General features: G+C 38.0%; 2 protein-coding genes across 4 annotated transcripts in view; both read right to left on the reverse strand.

Moving 5' to 3' along the window:
- Window positions 1-443: 443 nt before the first annotated feature.
- Window positions 444-11,965, reverse strand: part of LOC141387156 (transmembrane protein 186) — a 126,021-nt gene continuing 114,499 nt past the window's right edge. Inside the window, exon 2 of the mRNA XM_073956390.1 lies at window positions 444-1,162. Within this exon, the coding sequence (XP_073812491.1) occupies window positions 503-1,162 (660 nt within the window). The 3' untranslated portion in view covers window positions 444-502. The remainder of the gene's footprint in view (window positions 1,163-11,965) is intronic.
- On the reverse strand, window positions 2,014-7,388 carry AQP (aquaporin). 3 transcript variants are annotated; one of them, XM_073990406.1, is made up of 7 exons: window positions 7,209-7,379; window positions 6,042-6,809; window positions 4,946-5,527; window positions 3,073-3,657; window positions 2,732-3,006; window positions 2,535-2,673; window positions 2,014-2,414 (listed from the first exon to the last, which is right to left on the reverse strand). In XM_073990406.1, exons 4-7 carry the CDS (start codon window positions 3,248-3,250, stop codon window positions 2,203-2,205), a joined length of 804 nt encoding a protein of 267 aa, XP_073846507.1. In that variant the 5' UTR covers window positions 3,251-3,657; window positions 4,946-5,527; window positions 6,042-6,809; window positions 7,209-7,379; the 3' UTR covers window positions 2,014-2,202. The 3 variants fall into 3 exon arrangements, with proteins under 3 accessions (XP_073846507.1, XP_073846504.1, XP_073846506.1); XM_073990403.1 differs by lacking the exons at window positions 4,946-5,527; window positions 6,042-6,809 and having other exon boundaries at window positions 3,073-3,308; window positions 7,209-7,388; XM_073990405.1 differs by lacking the exons at window positions 4,946-5,527; window positions 6,042-6,809 and having other exon boundaries at window positions 3,073-3,341.

The raw sequence follows: 11,965 nt of genomic DNA on the forward strand, positions 1-11,965 counted from the left end.
ATAGAGACTGATTGGTAATTTTGAAAATATTCAAAACAAAAACTAAAGCTCTCATTTTAAATTGTGTGTGTGAGCAAATTGACACACACCGACAGCCCAGGTGCGCACTTTGAGCAGCCCTACTTTAGAATATAAAGCCTCTGTAGGGGTCTTCTATAGAATAGAAGACCTCCGTAGGAGTCTTTTACAGTACAGAAGACCTCTATAGGGGTCTTCTATAACATACAAGACCTCTGTAGCGGTCTTCTATAGAATAGAAGACTTCTTTAGGTGTCTTTTATAGAGTAGGAGGCACCCGAAGGGGTCTTCTGTAGAATATAAGACCTCTGTAGGAGTCTTTTATAGTATAGAAGACCTCTATAGGGAAAGTGCATTTCTAAGGCATCTATGCTGAAGATACTATATCTGCACCTATTCAATAAATATTTAAATAACACCATAAATTTGAATTCATTAAATAACAAAAACTTTATTTCTTTACCTTACTTCTATTCTTGGTCTTCTATTCACCAAATATCGCCACAAAAGCTTCTGGATCTTCGACTTGACCAAATCTTTGCAATAACTTAAATTTCACCCGATCATTGCTGTACAACGTCAACGTTTGATAGAAATCAAATTTGGATGGTTTTTGCTTTTCACTTTCCGGCACCAAATCATCCACAGCGATAACAACATCATTACGTTTACCCCAAAAATCAATATAGGCCACCTTTAACTTATCATTGTCATCATTGATGTAAATAATGCCCACCAAATTTTTGGTCAGTAGACTACATATTGACAAAGTCATCCAGGAGGTCAGACCCACTGCTCCCACCAATGTGGCTGTTGATGCTGGCAATTGAGATGCTTGTTCCATTGCAAATGCTCCGGGAATGGCAATGGCATTGAAAATTCCATAAGGAATTTTAACACGATTGAAAGCTGATGCCAACCGAATCAAGGGTAAACGATAAACCGTTCGCCATTCATCTGCATCACTGCTCCGGTTCTGCTCTTGCCTTTGTCTAATTGCTGTTGTACTACTGCTTAACGGCCGGCTTATTTCACTTGCTGTCTTTAGATATGGAGGCATTTTATTCACTTTTTTGGCAAAAGTTTGTGATGAAATTCCACCCCACGTTCTACACAATCCCCTTAAGGCCAACACTGTGGACATCTGTTGCAGAAAAGAGAAGGTTTCCAGTCATATTTTAAGTTCTATTTTAAGAAATTTATTTCCTTACTTTTGCTTTTTTCCTCTTTTATCCAAACAAAAACAATAAAAACACAATCGAATTGCACAACACAGCAACAGCTGATGTTGTTTTTCAATCTAAAGTGCCCTATTATAATTAATTAACCGTCAATAAAGTGGCAAGGTTGGGGCGAAAGTGGCCGTTAAATGTGAAAAAAGATTTGTTTTATTCTTTTTGGGTACTTTACACGATATGTTATTTTCATTGGTTTCCAAAATAAATGAGATAGAATTGGTGTGAGAGTAATGTCTCTTTGTTAAACAACGGCTGACATAGCTCTCATTTGAATTCGTTATTCTCTGTTGTTACGACAACGTGCAGACGTTGACATCAATGGTTATTTTACATATGTGTTGTCACTTTGCATATACATTTTGTACATAAAATGACAACCCATATGTAAAAACATATCATGTAAAGCATTGGTGATCACTTCCTTACGGTGGCGTATTTCTCATTTGCCATTGCTTAGTAATGGGGAGAGTGTCTTACCACTACTAATACACGAACTATTCTGAGCACCCCTGGTGTAAAATACCCATTAGGAAATCTTCCTTTGCTGAATAATGAGTTTTATACATAGAAAATCTTCAATTCTAAATTTTTAGGAAATCTTTTGTTCAGTCTGACTGACTTGCGATTTCTATAGGAATTTTGCTATTCAGCCAGACTGAATAATGATTTCTATAGGAAATTTGTTATTCCGATATTGACTTCTATTGAACTCTTCTACTTTTATTCTACTTTTTCAACAAATTTCAAAGATATGTTCTCCAATGAAAGATAATTGTCATTTATTTAAGAATTCCTCTTTAAACTAACTAAAAATAAATATAAATTGCAAACTAGGATTAAATGTTTAACTCTAATTAAAGGTTAACAATTATTATTACAACAACGTAAAACAAAAACAAAATCTCATGGACATAGAAACTTTAAAATCAGGGCAGTTTCTTCCCCTTTACTCTTCCTTTTTCTTTTCTGCCACTTCATCGGCTCCCAGTAACACCTTGCGCACGGCTTGCATTCTAAATAGCGGAACCGAAAGTATGGCACCCACACACGCACCAATCCAATAGACAATAATATGTTCCAGATTTGTGTGACCACGACAACCCCATTTCAAGGCTGTTGCCAAGACCGGATTAAAGTAACCGCCAGAGAAGTTGAAAGCTGAAAACATGGCATAATTAAAAGCATAAACTGTATTTGAGAAAATTTCAAGTGTTCCCGAGAGGCAAGAGTTTATACAGTGAGTGAGTACAAGGAAGAATTGGTTTGGTAGTAACGTACCTGCCACCACGAGGCTGGTGCCAATGAAAGAATCAATAACGCTACAGAACTTGGGACCCTTTTCGCTCAAGGTCTTGGAGGCTAAACGGCATAACAAGGTGGCCAATCCCTCAATGGCAGCACCCAAGTACGGATTCACCTTGAAAAAAGATATGTAAATTAAATACATTTGATTTCTATATTTAACTCTGACCTACCTGCAGATCGGCATTACATTCCTCAAAAGCCCTACCCTCATGGGTTTCGGCAAACTCAAACCACCAGAACACCTGGACAATGCGATAAACACAACAACCACCCATCAGCTCAGCCCAGGTGAGCAAAGCAACATTTTTCAACGAAGTTTTACCCTCCAACATGTCTTCCATGTGGGTATATGGACAGGCGGAAGCATCACCCCATACCTTACCCCACCACACCGTTAAGAGGAACAGGAAAACTGCATATGCAGCTACACCAAAGTTATCGGCAACTAAAACAAACATTTTGAAATTTAAAAATAAATCAGTTAAAGCATCAATTTGTGGCTCCAACTTACCAATAATCAGCTCAAAACAGCAAGCACACAATTCTGCCGATGCTATGGCTTCGTTAACCAAAATCGGCACAATACCTTGATCTTTGAAAAACTTGGAAGCCAAACGGCGGGCAATTTGTGCGGCAATACAACAGCCCACCATAAAGCCGGTACTAATACCCAAAGCTGTCATGGACATATTGAGGTTGTCTTTGGTTTAAGAGGGATAGCGAAAAAAATGACTAGAATAAGGTAAGCTAAGAAAAACAAAGCGTGGAATATAAAAACCCCTACATTGGCATTCAGAATTCATTTTAGAGTGATTCAGCCCCGGCTGAATTGCAAATTTCCAATTCCTAGGCTGAATTGCAAATTTCCTATAGAAATCACAATTCAGCCAGGCTGAATTGCAAGTTTTATAGGGAAATCACAATTCAGCTAGGCTAAATTGCAAATTTTCAGAAGAATCACAATTCAGCTAGGCTAAATTGCAAATTTCCTATGGAAATCACAATTCAGCCGAGCTGAATTACAAATTTCCTATGGAAATTACACTTCAGCCAGGCTGAATTACAAATTTCCTATAGAAATCCCAATTCATCAGGGCTGAATTGCAATTTCCCATAAAAATCACAATTCAGCTAGGCAAAATTGCAAGTTTCATAGGGAAATCACAATTCAGCTAGGCTAAATTGCAATTTTTCAGAAGAAATTACAATTCAGCTAGGCTAAATTGCAAATTCCCTATGAAAATCACAATTTATCTAGGCTAAATTGCAAATTTCCTATGGAAATTACAATTCAGCTAGGCTAAATTGCAAATTTTCAGTAGAAAACGCAATTCAGATAGGCTAAATTGCAAATTTTCTATGGAAATCACAATTCAGCAGGGCCGAATTGCAAATTTCCTATAGAAATCACAATACAGCCAGGATAAATTGTACGTTTCCTATGGAAATCACTATTCAGCCAGGCTGAATTACAAATTTCCTATGGGAATACCAATTCATCAAGGCTGAATTGCAAGTTTCATAGGGAAATCACAATTCAGCTAGGCTAAATTGCAAATTTCCTATGGAAATCACAATTCAGCCAGACTAAATTGCAAATTTGACTATGAAAATCACAATTCAGCTGGGCCGAATTGCAATTTCCTATAGAAATCACAATACAGCCAGGATAAATTGTACGTTTCCTATGGAAATCACTATTCAGCCAGGCTGAATTACAAATTTCCTATGGAACGCGGCCCCTCATCTCATACAGCGACTACAAAGCTTCATCAATCGCTGCCTTAGACGCTTGTTAAGAATTTACTGGCCCAACACAATATCAAATAACAGGCAATGGGAGATGACGAATCAAACACCAATCTATATGAATATCATGGAACGGAAATGGAAGTGGATAGGGCATGCACTGCGGAAGGATCCCAGTGATATAACGAGACAAGCCATTGAATGGAATCCTCAGGGAAGCCGAAGAAGAGGACGCCCAGTACACACCTGGAGGCGACAAATTGAAAAAGATGTTGAAAGAAGCGGTGTTACATGGAACGAAATCAAAAGAATAGCATTAGATAGAAATAGATTAAATAACTTTGTTGTGGCCCTATGCTCCTCATAGGAGTTTAAAGGAATAAATATATATATATATATATATATATGGGAATACCAATTCATCAGGGCAAAATTGCAAGTTTCATAGGGAAATCACAATTCAGCTGGGCTTAATTGCAAATTTTCAGTAGGAAACACAATTCAGATAGGCTAAATTGCAAATTTCCTATGGAAATCAAAATACAGCTAGGCTAAATGGCAAATTTTCAGTAGAAATCACAATTCAGCCAAACTAAATTGCAAATTTGACTATGAAAATCACAATTCAGCTGGGCCGAATTACAAATTTCCTATAGAAATTACAATTCAGCCAGGCTGAATTACAAATTTCCTATAGAAATTACAATTCATCTAGGCTAAATTTCAAATTTCCTATAGAAATTACAATTCAGCCAGGCTGAATTACAAATTTCCTATAGAAATTACAATTCAGCCAGGCTGAATTACAAATTTCCTATAGAAATTACAATTCAGCCAGGCTGAATTACAAATTTCCTATAGAAATTACAATTCAGCCAGGCTGAATTACAAATTTCCTATAGAAATTACAATTTAGCCAGGCTGATTTACAAATTTCCTATAGAAATTACAATTCAGCCAGGCTGATTTACAAATTTCCTATAGAAATTTTAATACAGCCAGGCTGAATTACAAATTTCCTATTGAAATTACAATTCAGCCAGGCTGAATTACAAATTTCCTATAGAAATTACAATTCAGCCAGGCTGAATTACAAATTTCCTATAGAAATTACAATTCAGCCAGGCTGAATTACAAATTTCCTATAGAAATCACAATTCAGCCAGGTTGAATTACAAATTTCCTATAGAAATCACAATTCATCCAGGCTGAATTATCTTTGAAAAACTTTGAAGCCAAACGGCGGGCAATTTGTGCGGCAATACAACAGCCCACCATAAAGCCGGTACTAATACCCAAAGCTGTCATGGACATATTGAGGTTGTCTTTGGTTTAAGAGGGATAGCGAAGAAAATGACTAGAATAAGGCGAGCTAAGAAAAACAAAGCATGGAATTTAAAACCACCCAAAGCGGCATTCAGAATTCATTTTAAAGTGATTCAGCCCCGGCTGAATAGCAAATTTCCAATTCCTAGGCTGAATTGCAAATTTCCTATAGCAACTACAATTCAGCTAGGCTAAATTGCAAGTTTCCTATGGAAATCACAATTCAGCTAGGCTAAATTGCAAGTTTCCTATGGAAATCACAATTCAGCTAGGCTAAATTGCAAATTTCCTGTGGAAATCACAATTCAGCTAGGCTAAATTACAAATTTCCTATGGAAATCACAATTCATCTAGGCTAAATTGCAAATTTCCTATGGAAATCACAATTCATCTAGGCTAAATTGCAAATTTCCTATGGAAATCACAATTCAGCTAGGCTAAATTACAAATTTCCTATAGAAATTATAATTCAGCCAGGCTGAATTACAAATTTCCTATAGAAATTATAATTCAGCCAGGCTGAATTACAAATTTCCTATAGAAATTATAATTCAGCCAGGCTGAATTACAAATTTCCTATAGAAATTACAATTCAGCTAGGCAAAATTGCAAGTTTCATAGGGAAATCACAATTCAGCCAGGCTGAATTCAAATTTCCTATAGAAATTACAATTCAGCCAGGCTGAATTACAAATTTCCTATAGAAATTACAATTCAGCCAGGCTGAATTACAAATTTCCTATAGAAATTACAATTCAGCCAGGCTGAATTACAAATTTCCTACAGAAATTGCAATTCAGCCAGGCCGAATTACAAATTTCCTGTAGAAATTACTATTCAGCTAGGCAAAATTACAAGTTTTAAAGGAAAATCACAATTCAGCTAGGCTAAATTGCAAATTTACCGGGGATAAATAGTGATTTCCTTTGGAAATTTAGTATTCACCTCGGGTTTTAGTGATTTCTTTAGGAAATCTCATTTCTTGTTGTAAAATATTTTTTTCTTGGGACTTTGCATTTTGTTTTAATTGCTGTTATCTTTCTATCCCAGTAGAACAATTAGCATTTTAATTTTAAATGTTATGCAAATTTATGCTACACTTTCAAAGTTTGAATCGTAAAACATTTGCTTAACTCTCTGTCTAATTGTCACATGGGAGCTTAGGCGGCAAATCTTAAATCATTACAAAAAAAAAAACTATCAAAACAAACTAAATTTGTTATTGTTTTCACAATCTCTCTCACACCCTCTGTACTCTGTATTTTTCTCTAATAAAAACATTTTAAATATTCTTTATTTGGGAGGCAGATCTCTTTCTGTGAGAGTAGCTCCCCTATTTGAAAATTCACAAACATAAACACACAAATAAAAATTTAAGACAAAAAGTGATTTTTCACAGAACCAAATGTTGGCTAAAAATAGTGTTGTCTTTTTGGTTCCTTGTTCATTGATCATTTATTATCGCCTTTAATATATAGTATATGTTCTCCAATATTCACTACATTAAAATTTGGTTTTACGCAATTTCCAATATTCAACAAAAATTTCAATTTTTATTGCAAAAATTAGCACCTTTTTCGCTTTAGAATTGCCTCGAAAGCAAAAAACAAAACCGTTCTTTTTGAATTTTTTAGGGAATTTTTCTTTTTTTCAATTCTGCAGAGGCGGTTATAACCCGCCTAGCACGGTAGCGCAGAACACTTTGTGTTCGTCGTTGGAGATACGCGTAACAACTGCTCAGCTTTTGTTCAGCCATCTCCGCATTTTGCCACCATGCCATGTACCAGTATTTTGTTGTTTGAAAATATGCTAAAAAAGATTTTCATGTTATTTGAAAATTTTGATGTGCCAAAAAAAGAGATAATTGAATTGAATCAATTTGCTGCTCACACTCTTCCTCTATTTGTCTCTGATATTTGGTTGGGGATCTCACTGTTTGTTTGTTCGTAGAATTCTCCTACATTTGTTCTATTGAATGAATTTCTTTATGCCAGACTTGTAGCCAAACAGTCCGCCATTCAGATAGCTAGCCAGTCAATCAGTCATTCCGTAAGCAGAAGTAGTATTAAAAGATGACGTAGTTGTTGCTTTTCACTGTGTGCCAAAACAGATAGTTAAAGCCTATGTGAAATCGCGTGCGTTAGATAAATTAGTAGCAGCAATACGAGGGTGATTCGAAAAGTTGAAGCAAAGAAATTTCGCGGTGATTTTTTGGTCGATGTGATGAAAAAAAAAAAACTTATTGGACTAAGAAGACCAAAAAAAAGCTGTGCTGAAATATTCAACAAAGTGTCAAATGTGGAAATTCTGAAAGATCACAGACATTGGTTCTTACTGATCATAACCATCGATGGAAAACTCTAGTCGAAATCTCTTCAAGCTTGAAATTCATTACAAAAATGGTGGTGTACTAAACGAATTACATATTGTTTGATTGGGCGCCGCAGTTGGTTTTAGCAAACGTGGGTCTTTGAATTGTCGGAGAGTGGCCAACAATAAAAACGGGGTGAAAAGCGGCCAACCTGAACTTTATATAACCTCCACTATCAATGATATAGAATCCAGATTTCAGCAATTTCGGTTGGATGATTTGGCTGAAACTTAAAAAATACCGAAAATCGACCGGTACCGTTTTTGGGGCTATTCAAAATCTTAACCTGTACAGACAACTATCTACAGAAATATTTTACACCTCCAGCAAAGGCTACGTGGTGACGTAGGGGATGGAAGATACCAAGGAACGATCCTGACCGGTTTTAACATGGCAAAGCCCAGGATTTATCTTGGTCCCTCTTTCATCTCAAGTGGACACTGACCTCCCCTTGGTGTCACCTGGGGAACTGCCTTTAACACCCGATAAAGGTAGTGAGCCAACATGTGCCGCGCGTCCACCCACAAGAACGTTAAAAACTTGGGTTTGGGCGTCGGGTTAGTAACCCTCCCCTAGAAAAAACGAAAGAAAAGAAAAACAACCCCTCTAAAGTTGACGAACCTTGCAAACGTTTTAAGGACCATGATCTGCGAATCTGCACCTGGAATGTTCGCACTCTTTATAGAAAAGGTGCAGACGTACTGCCATACAGGAAATACGATGGATTGGAAATGGCATCACAACAACACCTAAAGGTGATGCACTGTATTATAGCTGACATGACGTAAAGCATGAGTTTGGTTGCGGATTCGTAGTTTGTTTGTTTGTGAATGAAAGACTTGCTGCAATTCGATTATAAGCAAAATTTTTTTAAAATCAGCTTTATTTGCGCTCATGCTCCCACTGAAGAAAAGGACGAACAGACCAAAGATATATTTTACGAGCGCTTAGAAGAAACATATGACCGTTGCCCTGCCCATGACATTAAAATCATTCTAGGCGATTTTAATGCCAAAATTGGAAAGGAGAATGTCTTTGGCCCAACAGTCGGGAAATTCAGTCTCCACAGTGAAACATCTGACAATGGTATGAGGCTGATAGACTTTGCAGCTGCAAAAAACATGGTAGTTAGCAGTACCAGATTTAATCATCTCGATATTCATAAGGGCACCTGGCTGTCCCCAGATCAAAGAACAAGTAATCAAATTGATCATGTTGTGATAGATGGAAGACATTCATCCAGCGTGTTGGATGTACGATCGTTCCGAGGCGCAAACATTGATTCGGACCACTACCTTGTTGCAGCAAAGGTACGTACCCGTCTAAACGTTGCAAATAAAGCACGAACAGACACAACACGGAAGTTGGACATCGGTAAGCTGCAATCATAACAGATAGCCACAGCATATTCCACTCAACTGGCCCAACTGCTTAATCAAGGCACTCCTCGTCCCGATAACATAACAACACAATGGCAAAATATTGCCCACTACATGCAAACAGCCGTAAAATCCATACTTGGATACCAGAGACCTCCACAAAGGAATTCATGGTATGACCAGGAGTGTCGTGCTGCTACCGAAGAGAAAAATGCGGCATATAGAGCTACTTTACAATCAGTAGCAACGCGTAGCGCACGAGAAAGATATCGGGAGAAAAGGAGAGAAGAGAAACGTCTTTTCCGCAAGAAAAAGAGAGAAATGGAAAAGCGAGAGTGTGAAAAAAATCGAGATGTACAGGAGCCAGAATGAAGTCCGAAAATTCTACCAAAGAGTGAAACATCAAACAGATGGCTTTGGTACATGCACATCCTCCTGAAGAGACCAGCAAGGTAATCTGGTAACAGATACAGATAGGGTACTCAGGATATGGAAAGCACATTTTTCAAAACTGTTGGTATCCAATAGCAGCGAAGACGACGAAGATCCTACAGTCCCAATCCCAGAAGATGGTATAGAATGTATAACGCCCGGCCAAGATGAGGTAAAGACAGCAATAAACCGGCTGAAGAATAATAAGGCAACAAGAGCTGATGGCCTACCAGCCGAGCTGTTTAAAACCGGAGGCGACACGCTGATAAGGTGTATGCATCAGCTAGTTAGCTCCATCTAGCAGGAAGAACGCGTATCCGACGTTTGGAACCTGAGTATCCTGTGCCCCGTCCACAAGAAGGGAGATAAGACTGTATGCTCTAACTATAGGGGCATAAGTCTTCTCCCTATCGCCTACCAGATAGTGTCAGGGATATTATGCGAACGGCTATAGCCCATGGTCAACGAAATAATTGGACCACACCAATGCGGCTTTAGACCTGGCAAGTCCACCATTGACCAGATATTTACCCTGCGGCAAATCCTGGAGAAGACCCAAGAGATGCAGATCGACACCTACCACCTTTTTGTCGATTATAAAGCAGCCTTCGACAGCCCGCTGCGTTCAAAGGTATTCCAAGCCATGTCTGAATTTGGTATCCCCGCAAAGCTCATCCGGCTTTGTTAAATGACTCTGACACAAGATCTTCAGTTCAGATAGGAAAGAACCTCTCCGAAGAGTTTTGTACCAATAGAGGTGTCAGGCAAGGAGACAGTCTTTCCTGTGATCTTTTCCACATCCTGCTTGAAAAGGTTATACGAGAGGCAAGTGTCAAAAGAAGTGGCACAATCTATACCAATAGTCACATGTTACTTGCTTATGCTGATGATATAGACATCATGGGACGATCAGTAAAAGAAGTAACCGATACCTTTATGAAGGCCGAAGGAGAATCTGCTAAAGTGGGTCTGGCGGTAAACGGCGAGTAGACCAAGCTGATGGTGTCGACGCGCAATGCGTCCATTGAGATCGGACCAACTGTTGAAGTTGGTTCCTATAATTTTGAGGTAGTAAAAGACTTCGTATACCTCGGCACCGCCGTAAACACAACCGACGACATCAGTTGTGAAATAAAAAGAAGAATTGTATTGGCCAACAGATGCTACTTTGGCTTAAGTAAGCACTTCAAAAACAAAGCCACAACTCCTCTTACAAAACACTGATACTACCCGTGCTGATGTATGGTTCCGAAGCCTGGGTACTTGCGCAAGCAGATAAGGCAGTGCTTGGCGTGTTTGAGAGAAAAATTCTTCGAAAGATCTACGGACCAAGCTGCGTTGACGGTGAATATCGACGTCGTATGAACCGCGAGCTGTATCTGCTATACAACGACATCAATATAGTTAAACGTATCGAGATGCAGCGGTTGCGTTGGCTAGGCCATATAAGCGTATAAATTTGAGATACATGGCGGTGCACGCAGAACTGGCAGGCCAAAGAATAGATGGCGCAAACAAGTGGACGATGAGATGACAAGGCGCGGTATTCCAAAAAGCGAAGCACGAAACAGAGAGAATTGGACATCTTTTCTTAGTTCGGTCTATGGAACAAATGTTCTGTAATGGGCCAGCTAAGTAAGTATAATTTCGGTAATTAACGATATTGTTCGGTAAGTTATCGACAAATAAAAAGTAGTCGTAAAGTTCTGTCGGTAGCTCAAAAAATGAGTTAGAGAATCACACTACTGGGGCCTAATTACGACATTCGATTCGATCGAATGAATGAAAAAATCGAACTATGAAAACCTGTGTTCTTCAAAGAACATTAAGAAAGTAGACAGTAAAATATGTGTTTATTTTTAAATAAACAAAAACTAAAAAAACTAACTTATTAATGAAAAATGTAAATATTATATTATTAATATTGAACAATACTTTGGGTAATAATTTCGGAGTTTGGTCGTAGTTCGAACGAATTTGAATTCGAATCGTCTTAAGGGGAGTACACACTATCAGTCAAAACTGACAGCCAACTTACTTTAAGGACAATTATCTGGCAAATAAGCACTTTTGTTTAGCTAAAAACTGTTGAAATGCAATATTTAAAGTATTATTTAGAGATCTGGAAAGTAATTATTCAGCTAGAC

Source organism: Musca autumnalis, unplaced genomic scaffold (genome assembly GCF_047663935.1).
Source record: "Musca autumnalis isolate F117 unplaced genomic scaffold, ASM4766393v1 scaffold_5, whole genome shotgun sequence".
NCBI lineage: Eukaryota > Metazoa > Arthropoda > Insecta > Diptera > Muscidae > Musca > Musca autumnalis.

Bases quoted from the DNA above. Each gene is read 5' to 3' on its own strand.
- AQP (XM_073990403.1), bottom strand. From the start codon at position 3,250: ATGTCCATGACAGCTTTGGGTATTAGTACCGGCTTTATGGTGGGCTGT. The intron at 3,007-3,072 runs GTAAGTTGGAGC...TGTTTGTTTTAG, and splicing joins CTGTTTTGAGCTGATTATTG to TTGCCGATAACTTTGGTGTA. The intron at 2,415-2,534 runs GTACGTTACTAC...CCATGTTTTCAG, and splicing joins CACCAGCCTCGTGGTGGCAG to CTTTCAACTTCTCTGGCGGT.